The following is a 19,769-nucleotide window of genomic DNA, read 5'->3' on the forward strand; positions in this document are numbered from 1 at the left end:
TTCTCATGAATTTCAAACTTAATTGGATTAATGAGAGAAATTTTGGAAAAATTATCTGTTGTAATATTTTTGGCATAACTGTACTTGCTATGATCACAAAGATTTGAACGATTATATTTATAGCCAGGCGTGATAAAAACGAACCCATCATGTATCAGAATCTCTACATAAAATATACTGAATCACTTTGAATTTTGCTATCATAGCTTTTCATCTTGACATGAGAAGAGTACTACTGCTGATTCTGACTGGATAATACTACCATTTTTTTTTTTTACCTGGAATTCTTTACAATTCAAAGTTTCTCTGACTGGATCGATACTGCTAATTTTTGCTTGGACAACTACATTTAATATTCGCAATTGGATAATTTTATTTTCCCTACGTTAGAGTTATTTCTTTTAACATCCGTTTTTAGGAGGAATTTTCTATTACAAGGATGGATCTTCACTTAGTATTATCAGTTGAAAGATGAAGAACCTCATGAGAGGATTTGCAATAATTAATTGAATAAATCAAGTTTGGTTCCTGACAGGAATTTGTTAACATTGGATTTGAAGATGACCACACTGTAATCTGCAGGGAAGCAGTTTCATCGAAATGTGTTTCATAGATGGGAAGTACTTGCAAATAATCTCTATTCATGCAAATTCTATCTGATGCTAAGCACACGGACGAAGAAAGGAAAGATTTTCTTTTTATTGTGGATAGATAAGCGAGTTCTTACTGTAAATGTCTTCTAAGGAAGAACCAGTGATTGTAGTTAAATCGAACATCGTCTATGGAAATAAGGATAGAGTGGAGAGACTAGTAACACGTTTTCTGTGAAAAAGGAACTATAAAACACAGAAGACATTGTACCTTACTAGAATTTGAAATCAATTTTGAACTTTGTCAAGACAACAAAGTATGTTCTAAGCGGCACCTCCACAAATGTGACAATAATGAATCAATCAATTGAAAAACACATTCAACAGTTTTTACTTTTGTAGCAAGAAAAATACAGAATTATTTCTCCATTCTAAACTTTATTGGATTTATACGACAAAAAGTTTCAGATTTGACTTTAATTTTTAACAGAAAATTACATTTATTCTTTCAGACGATTTTTTTCAGAATTGTCCACAGTTAATATTTATCCTTTTTTGCAAATAATACATCCGTGAATTATCTTGAAACAAAGTTTTATTTTTTCTGTATTTTTTTTTTTTTTTTTTTACAAATGAATATCGTTTTCCAGTTGTTAATCGATAAATTTACAAAAGTTTTAAAGTTTTGTACTTTTCAGAATCTGTTTTTTTTTTAATTTTAAATCCAAAAGCTCAAAGTAACATTTTATTTTTTTGGAAGAATTAGGTTACGTGATAAAATATATTTAGAATAGTAAAAAATATATACAACTATTTTAAACATACACGCTATGCCCACACATACCCACCCATATATAGCATATGTAATAATTATATCATATTAATTCAACAAAATTATAATCTATGATTTAATAAAAATTTCAGAACAAAAGTAAACATGAGTGATTCAGGTGGTTTACTTCAACACTTCATTCATCAGAAAGTCGAAGTACACGTCCAATAACAATGGATGATTTGAAATTTCAAACTGTTAGACATAAAAATGAAACATAGAGGAGACTCCATAAATAAAAAAAAAATAAATAAATAAAGCAGTCCGGCCCAGTTAATAATAATAATAATAATAATAATAATAATAATAATAATAATAATAATAATAATAATTAATATATATATATTGAGTACATTTGTTATATCAAAAGAATATTTTTGTTTCATGTAAACGTTACAGTTTTATCAAATATTTTTGACATTTCATTGTTTAAAACAATTAATTTATAAACTAAAAAAAAACGAAGAAAAATACTATTCATAAAATCAAGGCTGATTATATATATAAAACCTTCTATTAGACATTAAATGACCTAAAAAGGATTGATATGCCATAAATTCTAAACTCAACTCCAAAGGAATTCCAATATAACCAGTACAAAACAAAGAAACAATGGCGGCCCTTCCAAATCAGTTTAATCTAATCTTTTCTCCCCAGGAATATGAACGTGACATAAAAGAAAAAGAAAAAATAAAGGACAACCTGAAGGAACGAGCAGAAACACTTCAGGCACGCAGCAGTAAAGTCCGCAGTTCAGATATTGCGATTCGAGTCACTCAGGTTGAGAACAAGTGGCAACACTTGCAAACCATTGTCAGTAGCAGGTAAGTGAACGTTTTCAATCAATTCTTCTTACTCTTTTGTATTTTTGGAGCAGTTACCGGCATATGCGATATGGTTGCACTATATCACATGTGCATGATAACCCCGGGTTATATCCTACAAATATGGTATAATCGACAGCTGTGAGAATCCTAGGTTGTAAGTCACCAATGTGATACTATCATTCTAGTTTCAGTGCTCATTTTATTGGTGATTAAAGTTTGAGTCTGGATGTTGGATATAGAAACGAGGCGATGTGCATTTGAAAGCAGAAATGTGCACACATGCACATTCCACATTGATCTACATTTTTGTGTCTCCTAAAAATGACCGAAATTGTAATTAAAACGAAAAACAAAAAGCTTTATCTTCCAAGGTCGGAAGTTATGAATTGTGCAATGTAAAATAGAAAAGAAGAATGTAATATCTCGATGTTTACAATTCCAGAAATGTCGATTTGTAACTATATAAGAGAAGAATACACAGCGGCGAGCATGATTGACATCTTGACACCTCTCCATCGTCAGGCCACACACCAAGCAACACCTTATAACTAACATCTCTTTCTCTTAATGAACAAGGAGCTTAATTCTAAATAAAACTTATGCTTTGAAATTCGTCTTTGTTGATTTTGAGAATAGTGATAATAAAATTGTTAGTGCGTATATATGATTTTAGCAAGCATTTTAAGTGCAGCTAGAAAATGATGCATATACATTCAACAACACTGATAAGGTTTGACACAAAGGTTTGCTTCACAAGCTTGCTAGCCATGGAATATCTAGAAATTTCTTTTCAAATCCTTTCTTTCTGATAAGTCCATGAAAGCAGTCATTGATGAGCAAAAATATAAATTTTAAATTCAAACAAATACAATATTTGTTTATTTTCGTAATATTGCGTTGTAATTTGGCTTTCAAACACACCTGATGTGTATTTTATTTTATTCCAATTAAATCAACGCTTCTAGAACGGAACGCACACCCTTGACGTTAGACTTATATTTTTAGTTTTGCAAGAAGAATATCTTGAAAGATATATCAAAGTTTTTGAAGTTTCAAATGAAATCAAAATAGAATGAATAGTTGTTGGACTCAACGGGTCACAAGTACGTCTGGTAAAGTTTAAAAATCGGTTTGGTAAATGTAAAAAAACAAGAAGCCAACTTAAGCTATATAACTTAAAAGATAAGAAGATATAGTTAAAATTAGTTACCATTTTTGATCTCGTACAATAAGTTTTTAGAAGTTGGAAATACATAAACAAAAAGGATAGAAAAACTGTAAAACAATCAAACCCTAACCCTAAGGTGATGATCAGATGACGTAATATTAGATGACGTAATATTAGATGACGTAATAGTAGATGTAATATTATATGGCGCAATAGATGACGTAATATTAGAAGACGTAATATTAGATGACGTAATATTAGATGCCGTAATAGATGACGTAGTAATAGATGACGTAATATTAGATGAAGTAATAATAGATGACGTAATAATAGATGACGTAATAATAGATGACGTAATAGATGACGTAATATTAGATGACGTAATATTAGATGACGTAATAATAGATGACGTAATAGTTTTTTGATTTCATCTCCAACTTGCTGCAAACGAATAAAAAAAATGATAAAGTTAATCTTTTGTTAAAAACAATGTGTCAGATCACATGAAGGTGGTCATTGTGCAACTCTTGCTTCATTATAAACTCCTCCTTCCTTTTGAGACACACACAGCCCAATCATAATCACCATCATTATTATCATGGTGCGATCACCTCCAGTTATATGATGAGTCAAGTGAAGCGCTTTTTAACTTTGGCAGGCAATCATTTTGATGCTTCAATAAAAGCACTGGTCGCCACTAAATTACTGGGTTGCTATCAGAAAGTGCATCCGTTAAAAAGCTTCATCTAAAGAAATGATTTCTAAAGAGGATCAGTTGCATTTCAGGCTATGTAGTTTAAATAATGACCTGGCCAGAGATGATAGGTTAGTTTAGAAGTCAATTTTTAAAAGCCGTTCAACACATGCCAGTATGTAAAACGGATGTAAGACTAAGTTATGACTTGGCATCACTTTTCATAGAATGGGAGAACATTTCAAAAATGATCGACAACAGTGCACATCCTATGACGTCATCGGCTGATTTCTCATATCCGCGAATATCAAGTTCATCTTCTCTTTTGTTTGACTCGCTTCTCAGACCAATCTGAGCATAGAATCTGCATGGGCAGAGAAAACAGGCAAAGGTTGGTGGGGTGGGGCTGTTCTGTTTGTCTTTTTTCTTGCCTCTTAATCTCTACCAGTCCTCTGCTTTCTGTTTCATATTGTTTAGCGCCAGTCCTGGGCTGTTGTTTCCCAGGTGGGAGTGTCAAATCAGGGTAGTTTTGAGTTGGTCTGTGTATTGTTGTAGAGGGTGGCCAGTGGGTGTTTTTCCTGCGACTAGCTCCTACAATGATTGTCGAGGGAACCTGTTCTCATCCATTCTGAGGATGTGACCTAATCAATGGATCCTGTGTCTCATGATGGTGGTCTCAATACTGCAGCTTGTTTTGGTTGCATAGTCATACCATTTGATGTTCAGTATATCTTGAAGCTTTTGCTGGTGAAATTTTTCTATTTTATTTAGATCACGCCAGTCGAAAACCACAGAGATAACAATTGTGTAGTATAGCATGAGTTTAGTTTTTATTTTTGAAGATGCGCTTTGTTTGCCGAATGCTCGAATGTGCAAAGGTAGAGCTAATTTCTCATGCTAAGGATTTGCACTTTTTTCCCTCTTCTTTTCAAACCGGTGATGCATGATGGGTAACAGTGCCATATTTGAATCTGTGGATTCTCTTGATTTTTAATGCTGCATTCTTATGTTTATCCACATTCTCCCCCACCCCACACCCCACACCCCCTACCTAGTTTTGTTACTAACTTTTTAGTACAGCACCGGCAAAATTGAAACAAGGCATTCAAATATAAGATTAAAATAAAACTCATTTCTAAAAATGACAGATAATAATCTTTATTATTTTATGGTATTACACTTTAAGCGACATTATCCCCCCCCCCCAAATAGGGTTGTTAAAGATAGGATGTACAAAAGCATTTCAAAAGAATTGTTTATATTACCAGGAAGCACAAGCTGAAGCAGACATTACAAGCAATGCAACAATTTGACCGGGATACAGCCAATCTGCGGAAATGGTTGGAAGAAATGGAAAATAAACTACACGCGCCTCCAGTCTACGTCGAATGCGACTACAAGGAAATCGAGAAACATATGCAGTACCAAAAGGTAAATAAACTTTTCTTTCCTTTTTTTTTTTTAAATAATATGATTGCGCATTGTAAGATGAGAAAGAAAGAAATATTTTACTTACTATTTTACTGCTGACGTGCTGATAGAAAAAACTGCATGACAATATTATATGGTAAAAAGAAAACATTCACAGAAGACTCAACATCAAGTGTTTGTTCTGGCAGCCATCTTGGTTCATCTTTTTCTATCTAAGCAAAGAATTTCTAATTTTTCTGAAGAGTATATGCAAGAGCTGGGCCTGACATGATAATAACCATTTGACGCAACGGATCTGTAAAAAATGTTCAAAAATTTGACACAGCTGTTTTGCATGAAAAATGGATATTTGGATCTAAGAATGTAATTATACTGTTATTCTTAGGCATATATATATATATATATATATATATATATATATATATATATATATATATATATATATATTAAATTGGTGCTATCTCTTTATTTGTTGTAGGACTTGCAAAAGGATATTGAGCGCCATAGCGCTGGTGTCTCTTCAGTTCTTAATCTCTGTGAGGTTCTCCTGCATGATTCCGATGCTTGCCGTACAGACAAAGAAGCTGCTGCTTTGAGTAATACGAAAAATAATTTGGAAAAGCGCTGGAAAGAAATTTGTAAATTATCTACAGAAAGAGAAACCAGGTAAGGAATTATTTTTTGCAAAATTTCTTTATTTCAAAACTATTTGTTCTTTCGTTCACAACAGCTGAACAAAACTTATTTTCTTTTAAATTCTTAAGTACATGCGTTGTCCCCCTCCCCCCGCGCTTTTGTTCAACTTTTTGTTAGACGGTTTGTTATGTATTTTAAGCTCCTCATGGGGAAGGAGATCGTGTATTATTTGTAATCTGGAAAATAGCTTTGGAAAGTGTTTTAACATAGCAGTGTATTTGCTGATAGGAGAGTGGTGAACTTAGCTGACAGACTGTGTGATATGAAAAAAAAATGACCCTAATTAGATTTTTATTCTAAAGGTGTGAGTTGAAAGATGATGGCATTATTGTGTGTGAGGAGGAGGAGGAGTCGCTCCTATTGAAACGCTGAAATTCCCGGAGAAAATGGTTGAATGATTAAAAAAAAAAAAACCATAAAAATCAGTGAATTTTTATCAAAATTATTTTTTAAACATGGAAGCACGTATCGGTATATGACTAAAAATTCACACAAATGAGAATTCTATAGCCTTTGTTTATGGGACTATATCGGTCAAAGGAATAGGGGAAATTCTTATTTTACTTTAAAATTAGCAAAATTTGTGGAAATGAATTTCAACTTAGAAGAACGTTGCTAAAACTACAAATGCCATGTAGGAAAGAGAAGAAAATCGTTATTAATGATGTTAATGTCCACTGTCCATTGTTATTGCCCTTATTTTGTCTCTTAGCAACTTGACAATAGATCACAAATGTTCTGGCCTACTTGGTAAATAGATATTCGAAACCAGTGCCGTTGATCAATAAACAGAGGTAAGAAGTTTCAATGTGATTATTCTTTTAGGCTTAAAAGCTTTCGTACTCAGCCGAAATATCTCCAGCAAGCTACATTGAAGCAATACAACACAATTTAAAAAAAATATATTTCAGCATTTCAATAAAATGTGCTGTCTTTCAATCATGCTTAAGTTTTTGATAGCATTTTTATCAGTCTACCATACTTAAGTTTGAGATAAAATTTGTAGTTGTCTGTTATGGCAAAGTTTGAAAACGCCATTTTGATCGGTCTATCATGCAAAAGTTTAAAATAGAATTTTCATTAATTTGTCATGTTAATTTCAAAATAACATTTTCATTGGACTGTCATGCTTAAGTTTTAAATAAAAGTTCCATCAATATGTCATAACAAAGTTTAAAACAGCATTTTTATACATTTGCCTTGCTTAAGTATGAAATAGCAATTTTATCGGTCTGTCATGCTTAAGTATGAAATAGCAATTTTATCGGTCTGCCATGCTTAAGTTAGCAATTTTATCGGTCTGCCATGCTTAAGTTTAAATTAGGAACGTTTTGGATCTGTCATGCTTAAGTTTGAAATAGCAATTTTATCGGTCTGTCATGCTTAAGTATGAAATAGCAATTTTATTGATCTGTCATACTTAACTTTGAAATAGCAATTTTATCGGTCTGTCATGCTTAAGTTTAAATTAGCAACTTTTTGGGTCTGTCATGCTTAGGTTTGAAATAGCAATTTTATTGGTCTGTCATGCTTAAGTTTGAAATAGCATTTTTATCGGTCTGTCATGCTTGAGTTTAAAATAGCATTTTTATCGGTCTGCCACGCTTAAGTTTGAAATAGCATTTCCTTTTCTTTGAATTCAGTATCGCATTTGCTTTGTTCTTATGTTTAAAATTGAAATAGCATCTTCATCGGTTTCTGAATTTTTCATTTCATAAACTTAAGTCTGAAATAGAATTTTTAAATGCAATCTTTATAAGAAGCTTTTAGTAGGCCAACCGGTGTATTCTTTGTCTCTTATTTTCTCGCTGAAGATTTCATCTGCTTTTATTTTCTCGCTGAAGATTTCATCTGCTTTTATTTTCTCGCTGAAGATTTCATCTCCTTTCAAACTTGGAGTAGTGATAGCATAACAGCAACGCCTTGAAGCTTTCCACTCTCTTTTTCAATTTTCTCATCAGCCTATTCACACTGGGGATGGGGCATCCGACCGGATCTTAGGCATTCACCAGCTATCTCATATAGTCCAAACGAAATATTTTTTTAAGGTCCTAACTTTCCTCCTTTTAGTGCAATTGTTTGAATCTCTCTTGCACTTGGTTCACCGGATATATTTGCCAGATAGTTTTTGAAATTCTATTTCATTACTAAACGCATAAACTGAATGGACGCATTTTAGAAAGGGAGCCGTTCATGTTTTATTTATGATTATTACAGCACGAAAACAAGAGAAACGGAAATTTGTCCTAGAAAATCGTCAGTTGGTCTATTTAACTCGATAAGTGGGTTAATTCATGTATGGAACCAACTGTAGTGTTTCAATAATTAGCCAAACAATGTATGATATTTCTTTTCAATGTGTTTAAATGCGAAACTTCAAAAATGGACAAAATAGATTTGATTATTTGTAATAATTGTAATTAAGGAGGGTAAAAAGTGGATGTTGGGTTTACTTTTGACTGCCGCGTAACTCTCGCTTCCCTTTAAAATATTTCACATTTGTATTGAATTGGATTCGTAGTCATTAGACACAAATTAAGAAAGATTCCTTCAATTTCTTCTTAAGACCCTTAAGCTTAATCCATTAATTTTAGACGTATTCTTGAATCAAAATCATACAATAAATTTTTTTTTTATGAAAACTGGAATAAGTATTCTAGATCTAAATATCAGTTCCATTTTAATTTTCGTGAGGCGACATAAAAGTGGTGCAACGTGATTCTGTTTTGCTAATTTATTTTACCCGTCCTGGGACGAGTTAACTAGTTGCTTTATAATTGTTTTTTTCTTTTTGTTTTTTGTTGCTTTTCTGTTTTTCTTTTTTCTCTTTCCTTTTTTTCTTTGTTTTTCCTTTTTTTTTCTCTTTAGTTTCTTTGAAATCTTATGAATTTTCAATAGTCTAACTGATTTCCTATTATTTTTGCATAGCAGCTGTAAGATCTTCAAAGAAGCAACAAAACTCCCATGCTACATTTTATAGACTGTAGATAATTCCATGGGGGTTCAGGGGGTCACGAGAAATCTCACACCTTTAATTAGGCCAAACCCCCTTTCATGCATATTTCCTTTAAAAACTCCTGCTGTTGGTTTAGTCAGTTTCTTATATCTGAAGCCAACAGTGACTTTCACAGCACATGGCCTATAAATGCTGTACTTTTTTTGATACTATCAGATAAAAAGTATCATCAATATATCAATATCTATAATTTACCCTTACTTGGAAAGGTAATCAATTTACTATTTACCTTTACATGGAGAGGAAATCAAACAGCTATTTGACTTTACGTGAAGTTAAAACAACGCAACAGGTATTTATTTATAAAAATCAGTCTTTTTAAATGCGTTAGACCCTAACCATTTATAGGTGCCTCTTTGTTATTAGAACGAAATTCGAAAATCAAAATATTGAATTTCAAGTAAAACCGATGCTATATCTACTTAATTGTCATGTTGCAGTAATGAACATATCCAAAAATTACGAAAAATGATAAAGTAAAAAAATTAAATACTAATGAAAACAGTTTTCGAAGACAAGTAGCGAAAGCCGAGTTTTGCTGGATTGGCCTAAGTTTTCAGAAAAAAATTACATCCCTTGTTAAGATTGGAACTCTCTGGTTTCTTTTTTAGCAAAATTCAATTTTTGCTAATTGTCTTCGAAAACTATTTTCATTAATAATTAATTTTCTACTTTATCGTTTTCCGTACTTTTTGGATATGTTCATTACTGCGGCATGACAATTAAGCAGATAGCGTTGGTTTTACTTGAAAATCAGGGCTCCGTGGCGCCCACTTTGGGAAACCCTGCTCTAGATGACAGTATTAATTGTGTCAACGAATGTGACTGAGTTACGATAAGTGATAACCCTAACCCTAACCCACACCCTACCAAAATCAGCCATGTATATATATGTGATGTCTTTTTTTATACAAAACGAATAACGTATCTACTACTCTTCAAAACACTTGAAATTTCAATCTCGAAGGTTTAATCATCGTTTTTGTTTTTCTCTTTTTTTGTTCCCAGTATTCAAGAAACTTGGAAGCTTTGGCAATCTTTTATGACTGACAACAGCAAATTCACAACTTGGTTGGATGAAACCGAGAAAGATTTACAGAAACCTGATGATTCATTTAAAAGCAAAAACTGTCAACACAGGTTTTATCAGGTAAGAAATATTCACGGTTGGAGGATTTGCGCAGCGTTGCCTCGCTAGCAATGATGTTCAACATTTCTCTACAATTATATAAAAGTAACTCTGTGTGTGTGAGTTCGTTCCCAATGAATTCCAAAACGGCTGGGCCGATTTTCATGAAATTTCACACGCATATACTTTATTTATCTGGCAGTGTTTCTAAGTGGGTTTTGAACCGGAATGTCTTCGATAAGTATCAAAAATAAAAATAATCTGATGAAAGAAGGAACAAGTAATTTTGACTAATGTCAACACCTTATACAGCCTAACATCATAAGTGCATTTGAGAAGTTTTATTACAACACAAGCAGAAAAGCCCGGCATATAAAATCAACTTTGATATGGCAGGGACACGTTCGAAATTAATGTTTCTGTTCAGAGCATAATCGAATCATGATACTTGACTTTTGCATTTTAAACTTTAATTCCAAGCCATTATATATATATATATATATATATATATATATATATATATATATAAACAATAATTTTATAAAATCAATAGTCGGCTCTCTACAGTGTAATGTAGACTACAATATATCGTGGACTAAGTAACTGCAGGGAGACAGGTGAGCAGGCAATTAATCGATTTGATTGAAAAATGGGCGATAACACTGACTTTGATAACAATAAAAATATAGGAGTGTGAAACGTTGGTTGATCATCATTCAATCCCGGATAACGCTGGGTATATCTGCTAGTATTATATAAAAGGCTATAAAATCACTACTATATATTGTACCCAATATATAGTAGTGATTTCAAAAGTTAAAAAAAAATAAGACTTGGGTGCCGTCAGTTAGAATTGAAACCAAAACATAGCACTCCAACGTTATTTGCTACCATTTGACCTAAGAACTCATGGATATTAAAACTTTAAAAATTAACCCAGTTAAACTTATAAATGTATATTTACGCATGTGTAAAGGATGTATATTAGTTCGATTTACGCCTACTGATTTCTAATTTTGACTTCTTGGCAGGTTTTTTTTCTGGCTAAAAACCAAATCGATTTTGTTCCACATGTCTGATTAGCCCATATATCAAGTTTCAAATCTGTAGAAAAAAATTGACAGAGTAGTTTGGTAGAGACTGTTCTGCGCTCACGCACACACCCAAGGTCACTTTTATATGTATATATAGATTTATTTTAAACAATCGAACTATTTCAGCTGCAGAAAGGTAAGAGTGCTTAAGTAGATTAAAAAAAGTAAAATATTTTTTTTTTTTTGGCTCCGTTGTTTTATGGATAAAGTGTTTGACTTCAATTCCGATAATTTCTGTGATCGTAAGTTCGAATCTTATACTAGACAATCATTTTTTTCTTTGATTTTTTTTTTTTTGGCTCCGCTGTTTTATGGATAAAGTGTTTGACTTCAATTCCGATAATTTCTGTGATCGTAAGTTCGAATCTTATACTAGACAATCATTTTTTTCTTGGATTTTTTTTTTTTTTGGCTCCGTTGTTTTATGGATAAAGTGTTTGACTTCAATTCCGATAATTTCTGTGATCGTAAGTTCGAATCTTATACTAGACAATCATTTTTTTCTTTGATTTTTTTTTTTTGGCTCCGTTGTTTTATGGATAAAGTGTTTGACTTCAATTCCGATAATTTCTGTGATCGTAAGTTCGAATCTTATACTAGACAATCATTTTTTTCTTTGATTTTTTTTTTTTGGCTCCGTTATTTTATGGATAAAGTGTTTGACTTCAATTCCGATAATTTCTGTGATCGTAAGTTCGAATCTTATACTAGACAATCATTTTTTTCTTTGATTTTTTTTTTTTGGCTCCGTTGTTTTATGGATAAAGTGTTTGACTTCAATTCCGATAATTTCTGTGATCGTAAGTTCGAATCTTATACTAGACAATCATTTTTTTCTTTGATTTTTTTTTTTTTTTGGCTCCGTTGTTTTATGGATAAAGTGTTTGACTTAAATTCCGATAATTTCTGTGATCGTAAGTTCGAATCTTATACTAGACAATCATTTTTTTCTTTGATTTTTTTTGGCTCCGTTGTTTTATGGATAAAGTGTTTGACTTCAATTCCGATAATTTCTGTGATCGTAAGTTCGAATCTTATACTAGACAATCATTTTTTTCTTTGATTTTTTTTTTGGCTCCGTTGTTTTATGGATAAAGTGTTTGACTTCAATTCCGATAATTTCTGTGATCGTAAGTTCGAATCTTATACTAGACAATCATTTTTTCTTTGATTTTTTTTTTTTTGCTCCGTTGTTTTATGGATAAAGTGTTTGACTTCAATTCCGATAATTTCTGTGATCGTAAGTTCGAATCTTATACTAGACAATCATTTTTTTCTTTGATTTTTTTTTTTTTTTTGGCTCCGTTGTTTTATGGATAAAGTGTTTGACTTCAATTCCGATAATTTCTGTGATCGTAAGTTCGAATCTTATACTAGACAATCATTTTTTTCTTTGATTTTTTTTTTTTTGGCTCCGTTGTTTTATGGATAAAGTGTTTGACTTCAATTCCGATAATTTCTGTGATCGTAAGTTCGAATCTTATACTAGACAATCATTTTTTTCTTTGATTTTTTTTTTTTTGGCTCCGTTGTTTTATGGATAAAGTGTTTGACTTCAATTCCGATAATTTCTGTGATCGTAAGTTCGAATCTTATACTAGACAATCATTTTTTTCTTTGATTTTTTTTTTTTTTTTTTGGCTCCGTTGTTTTATGGATAAAGTGTTTGACTTCAATTCCGATAATTTCTGTGATCGTAAGTTCGAATCTTATACTAGACAATCATTTTTTTCTTTGATTTTTTTTGGCTCCGTTGTTTTATGGATAAAGTGTTTGACTTCAATTCCGATAATTTCTGTGATCGTAAGTTCGAATCTTATACTAGACAATCATTTTTTTCTTTGTTTTTTTTTTTTTTGGCTCCGTTGTTTTATGGATAAAGTGTTTGACTTCAATTCCGATAATTTCTGTGATCGTAAGTTCGAATCTTATACTAGACAATCATTTTTTTCTTTGATTTTTTTTTTTTTGCTCCGTTGTTTTATGGATAAAGTGTTTGACTTCAATTCCGATAATTTCTGTGATCGTAAGTTCGAATCTTATACTAGACAATCATTTTTTTCTTTGATTTTTTTTTTTTTGGCTCCGTTGTTTTATGGATAAAGTGTTTGACTTCAATTCCGATAATTTCTGTGATCGTAAGTTCGAATCTTATACTAGACAATCATTTTTTTCTTTGATTTTTTTTTTTTTGGCTCCGTTGTTTTATGGATAAAGTGTTTGACTTCAATTCCGATAATTTCTGTGATCGTAAGTTCGAATCTTATACTAGACAATCATTTTTTTCTTTGATTTTTTTTTTTTGGCTCCGTTGTTTTATGGATAAAGTGTTTGACTTCAATTCCGATAATTTCTGTGATCGTAAGTTCGAATCTTATACTAGACAATCATTTTTTTCTTTGATTTTTTTTTTTTTTTTGGCTCCGTTGTTTTATGGATAAAGTGTTTGACTTCAATTCCGATAATTTCTGTGATCGTAAGTTCGAATCTTATACTAGACAATCATTTTCTTCTTTGATTTTTTTTTTTTTTGGCTCCGTTGTTTTATGGATAAAGTGTTTGACTTCAATTCCGATAATTTCTGTGATCGTAAGTTCGAATCTTATACTAGACAATCATTTTTTTCTTTGATTTTTTTTTTTTGGCTCCGTTGTTTTATGGATAAAGTGTTTGACTTCAATTCCGATAATTTCTGTGATCGTAAGTTCGAATCTTATACTAGACAATCATTTTTTTCTTGGATTTTTTTTTTGGCTCCGTTGTTTTATGGATAAAGTGTTTGACTTCAATTCCGATAATTTCTGTGATCGTAAGTTCGAATCTTATACTAGACAATCATTTTTTTCTTTGATTTTTTTTTTGGCTCCGTTGTTTTATGGATAAAGTGTTTGACTTCAATTCCGATAATTTCTGTGATCGTAAGTTCGAATCTTATACTAGACAATCATTTTTTTCTTTGATTTTTTTTTTTTTTGGCTCCGTTGTTTTATGGATAAAGTGTTTGACTTCAATTCCGATAATTTCTGTGATCGTAAGTTCGAATCTTATACTAGACAATCATTTTTTTCTTTGATTTTTTTTTGGCTCCGTTGTTTTATGGATAAAGTGTTTGACTTCAATTCCGATAATTTCTGTGATCGTAAGTTCGAATCTTATACTAGACAATCATTTTTTCTTTGATTTTTTTTTTTTTTTGCTCCGTTGTTTTATGGATAAAGTGTTTGACTTCAATTCCGATAATTTCTGTGATCGTAAGTTCGAATCTTATACTAGACAATCATTTTTTTCTTTGATTTTTTTTTGGCTCCGTTGTTTTATGGATAAAGTGTTTGACTTCAATTCCGATAATTTCTGTGATCGTAAGTTCGAATCTTATACTAGACAATCATTTTTTTCTTTGATTTTTTTTTTTGGCTCCGTTGTTTTATGGATAAAGTGTTTGACTTCAATTCCGATAATTTCTGTGATCGTAAGTTCGAATCTTATACTAGACAATCATTTTTTTCTTTGATTTTTTTTTTTTTTGGCTCCGTTGTTTTATGGATAAAGTGTTTGACTTCAATTCCGATAATTTCTATGATCGTAAGTTCGAATCTTATACTAGACAATCATTTTTTTCTTTGATTTTTTTTTTTGCTCCGTTGTTTTATGGATAAAGTGTTTGACTTCAATTCCGATAATTTCTGTGATCGTAAGTTCGAATCTTATACTAGACAATCATTTTTTTCTTTGATTTTTTTTTTTTGGCTCCGTTGTTTTATGGATAAAGTGTTTGACTTCAATTCCGATAATTTCTGTGATCGTAAGTTCGAATCTTATACTAGACAATCATTTTTTTCTTTGATTTTTTTTTTGGCTCCGTTGTTTTATGGATAAAGTGTTTGACTTCAATTCCGATAATTTCTGTGATCGTAAGTTCGAATCTTATACTAGACAATCATTTTTTCTTTGATTTTTTTTTTTTTTTTTTGCTCCGTTGTTTTATGGATAAAGTGTTTGACTTCAATTCCGATAATTTCTGTGATCGTAAGTTCGAATCTTATACTAGACAATCATTTTTTTCTTTGATTTTTTTTTGGCTCCGTTGTTTTATGGATAAAGTGTTTGACTTCAATTCCGATAATTTCTGTGATCGTAAGTTCGAATCTTATACTAGACAATCATTTTTTTCTTTGATTTTTTTTTTTTTGGCTCCGTTGTTTTATGGATAAAGTGTTTGACTTCAATTCCGATAATTTCTGTGATCGTAAGTTCGAATCTTATACTAGACAATCATTTTTTTCTTGGATTTTTTTTTTTTGGCTCCGTTGTTTTATGGATAAAGTGTTTGACTTCAATTCCGATAATTTCTATGATCGTAAGTTCGAATCTTATACTAGACAATCATTTTTTTCTTTGATTGTTTTTTTGGCTCCGTTGTTTTATGGATAAAGTGTTTGACTTCAATTCCGATAATTTCTGTGATCGTAAGTTCGAATCTTATACTAGACAATCATTTTTTCTTTGATTTTTTTTTTTTTTTGCTCCGTTGTTTTATGGATAAAGTGTTTGACTTCAATTCCGATAATTTCTGTGATCGTAAGTTCGAATCTTATACTAGACAATCATTTTTTTCTTTGATTTTTTTTTTGGCTCCGTTGTTTTATGGATAAAGTGTTTGACTTCAATTCCGATAATTTCTGTGATCGTAAGTTCGAATCTTATACTAGACAATCATTTTTTTCTTTGATTTTTTTTTTTTTTGGCTCCGTTGTTTTATGGATAAAGTGTTTGACTTCAATTCCGATAATTTCTGTGATCGTAAGTTCGAATCTTATACTAGACAATCATTTTTTTCTTTGATTTTTTTTTTGGCTCCGTTGTTTTATGGATAAAGTGTTTGACTTCAATTCCGATAATTTCTATGATCGTAAGTTCGAATCTTATACTAGACAATCATTTTTTTCTTTGATTTTTTTTTTTTGCTCCGTTGTTTTATGGATAAAGTGTTTGACTTCAATTCCGATAATTTCTGTGATCGTAAGTTCGAATCTTATACTAGACAATCATTTTTTTCTTTGATTTTTTTTTTTGGCTCCGTTGTTTTATGCATAAAGTGTTTGACTTCAATTCCGATAATTTCTATGATCGTAAGTTCGAATCTTATACTAGACAATCATTTTTTTCTTTGATTTTTTTTTTTTTGCTCCGTTGTTTTATGGATAAAGTGTTTGACTTCAATTCCGATAATTTCTGTGATCGTAAGTTCGAATCTTATACTAGACAATCATTTTTTTCTTTGATTTTTTTTTTTTTGCTCCGTTGTTTTATGGATAAAGTGTTTGACTTCAATTCCGATAATTTCTGTGATCGTAAGTTCGAATCTTATACTAGACAATCATTTTTTTCTTTGATTTTTTTTTTGGCTCCGTTGTTTTATGGATAAAGTGTTTGACTTCAATTCCGATAATTTCTGTGATCGTAAGTTCGAATCTTATACTAGACAATCATTTTTTTCTTTGATTTTTTTTTTTTGGCTCCGTTGTTTTATGGATAAAGTGTTTGACTTCAATTCCGATAATTTCTGTGATCGTAAGTTCGAATCTTATACTAGACAATCATTTTTTTCTTTGATTTTTTTTTTTGGCTCCGTTGTTTTATGGATAAAGTGTTTGACTTCAATTCCGATAATTTCTATGATCGTAAGTTCGAATCTTATACTAGACAATCATTTTTTTCTTTGATTTTTTTTTTTGCTCCGTTGTTTTATGGATAAAGTGTTTGACTTCAATTCCGATAATTTCTGTGATCGTAAGTGCGAATCTTATACTAGACAATCATTTTTTTCTTTGATTTTTTTTTTTTTTGGCTCCGTTGTTTTATGGATAAAGTGTTTGACTTCAATTCCGATAATTTCTGTGATCGTAAGTTCGAATCTTATACTAGACAATCATTTTTTTCTTTGATTTTTTTTTTGGCTCCGTTGTTTTATGGATAAAGTGTTTGACTTCAATTCCGATAATTTCTGTGATCGTAAGTTCGAATCTTATACTAGACAATCATTTTTTCTTTGATTTATTTTTTTTTTTTGCTCCGTTGTTTTATGGATAAAGTGTTTGACTTCAATTCCGATAATTTCTGTGATCGTAAGTTCGAATCTTATACTAGACAATCATTTTTTTCTTTGATTTTTTTTTTGGCTCCGTTGTTTTATGGATAAAGTGTTTGACTTCAATTCCGATAATTTCTGTGATCGTAAGTTCGAATCTTATACTAGACAATCATTTTTTTCTTTGATTTTTTTTTTTGCTCCGTTGTTTTATGGATAAAGTGTTTGACTTCAATTCCGATAATTTCTGTGATCGTAAGTTCGAATCTTATACTAGACAATCATTTTTTTCTTTGATTTTTTTTTTTTTTGGCTCCGTTGTTTTATGGATAAAGTGTTTGACTTCAATTCCGATAATTTCTGTGATCGTAAGTTCGAATCTTATACTAGACAATCATTTTTTTCTTTGATTTTTTTTTTGGCTCCGTTGTTTTATGGATAAAGTGTTTGACTTCAATTCCGATAATTTCTGTGATCGTAAGTTCGAATCTTATACTAGACAATCATTTTTTCTTTGATTTTTTTTTTTTTTTTTTGCTCCGTTGTTTTATGGATAAAGTGTTTGACTTCAATTCCGATAATTTCTGTGATCGTAAGTTCGAATCTTATACTAGACAATCATTTTTTTCTTTGATTTTTTTTTTTTTTGGCTCCGTTGTTTTATGGATAAAGTGTTTGACTTCAATTCCGATAATTTCTGTGATCGTAAGTTCGAATCTTATACTAGACAATCATTTTTTTCTTTGATTTTTTTTTTGGGGGGGGGTGCTATAGCATTCCAATTATTTTCTGGCTAATATTGATCATCATACACTCGAAAAATGTAATTTTAAAAAATTATTTTATTGTGATTTAAAATTAATTAAACATTTTTAAAATAATGTTCATTTAAACTGACGCACATAAGAGAAAGGTTTGAGAAACACTTTCATTACGAATACTTCAGCTAATCTTCTTATAAATAAAGTAAAGTAAGTTTTTCATCCATGCTTCTATGATCAATCGTTTTAGGAAAAATCTGCTTCGACAGTCAAATAAGGAAATATTGATCCGTGTTGTTAAAAACAAAAATTTGATTTTCAATCGATTTCAACAATTTTTATATTTAATCCTTATCAATACTTTCTCTTTTGAAGAAGGTGAATTTTTTGTTTTTCTTTTAACTCACAGTATAGAGTTCTACTTCCACTATCCAAAGCACTGCGTACTAATTTGATAACATTATGTTTTTGAAATTCGCCAATGAAAAAAAAAATTAATTTTGCTTTCTTTCGTAGCTTTTGGCTGACAAGATGAGAGGAAGAAAGAGAAAGTAAAAAGAGAGAGGGGAGATGGACTAATGTCACCTTAAAACAAACCAAGTCTCGATTTGACTTCTTTTTTTTCTTTTTTTTTTTTTTTTTGCTTTCAATTTTACTGTTATTTGATTAGGTACTCTATGTATTTTATAGAAATCCGGATCCTGGCCAATGCCGGCTAACCCTACTAATAACTAATACAATTCATTGACAGCTAAAAATGGCACAAACTGTTTCGTGTTATAATTTTGATATTAATTTAACAGCTAAAAATGGCACAAACTGTTTCGTGTTATAATTTTGATATTGATTTGACAGCTAAAAATGGCACAAACTGTTTCGTGTTATAATTTTGATATTAATTTGACAGCTAAAGATGGCACAAACTGTTTCGTGTTATAATTTTGATATTAATTTGGCAGCTAAAAATGGCACAAACTGTTTCGTGTTATAATTTTGATATTAATTTGACAGCTAAAAATGGCACAAACTGTTTCGTGTTATAATTTTGATATTAATTTGACAGCTAAAGATGGCACAAACTGTTTCGTGTTATAATTTTGATATTAATTTGGCAGCTAAAAATGGCACAAACTGTTTCGTGTTATAATTTTGATATTAATTTGACAGCTAAAATGGCACAAACTGTTTCGTGTTATAATTTTGATATTAATTTAACAGCTAAAAATGGCACAAACTGTTTCGTGTTATAATTTTTGTATTAATTTAACAGCTAAAAATGGCACAAACTGTTTCGTGTTATAATTTTGGTATTAATTTAACAGCTAAAAATGGCACAAACTGTTTCGTGTTATAATTTTGATATTGATTTGACAGCTAAAAATGGCACAAACTGTTTCGTGTTATAATTTTGATATTAATTTGACAGCTAAAGATGGCACAAAC

At 30.8% G+C, this 19,769-nt stretch overlaps 1 protein-coding gene across 3 annotated transcripts in view; it reads left to right on the forward strand.

The window, feature by feature from the left end:
- LOC145294135 (nesprin-1-like) overlaps positions 1 to 19,769 on the forward strand; it is a 1,091,614-nt gene that overhangs the window by 969,174 nt on the left and 102,671 nt on the right. For all 3 annotated transcript variants that reach the window (XM_080141241.1, XM_080141242.1, XM_080141243.1), the window contains 4 exons: positions 2,080 to 2,246; positions 5,380 to 5,542; positions 6,021 to 6,208; positions 10,263 to 10,404. In XM_080141241.1, the coding sequence (XP_079997367.1) occupies positions 2,080 to 2,246; positions 5,380 to 5,542; positions 6,021 to 6,208; positions 10,263 to 10,404 (660 nt within the window). The remainder of the gene's footprint in view (positions 1 to 2,079; positions 2,247 to 5,379; positions 5,543 to 6,020; positions 6,209 to 10,262; positions 10,405 to 19,769) is intronic.

This window comes from Euprymna scolopes, chromosome 15, assembly GCF_053919585.1.
Source record: "Euprymna scolopes isolate OS-2025 chromosome 15, ASM5391958v1, whole genome shotgun sequence".
Taxonomy (NCBI): Eukaryota; Metazoa; Mollusca; class Cephalopoda; order Sepiida; family Sepiolidae; genus Euprymna; species Euprymna scolopes.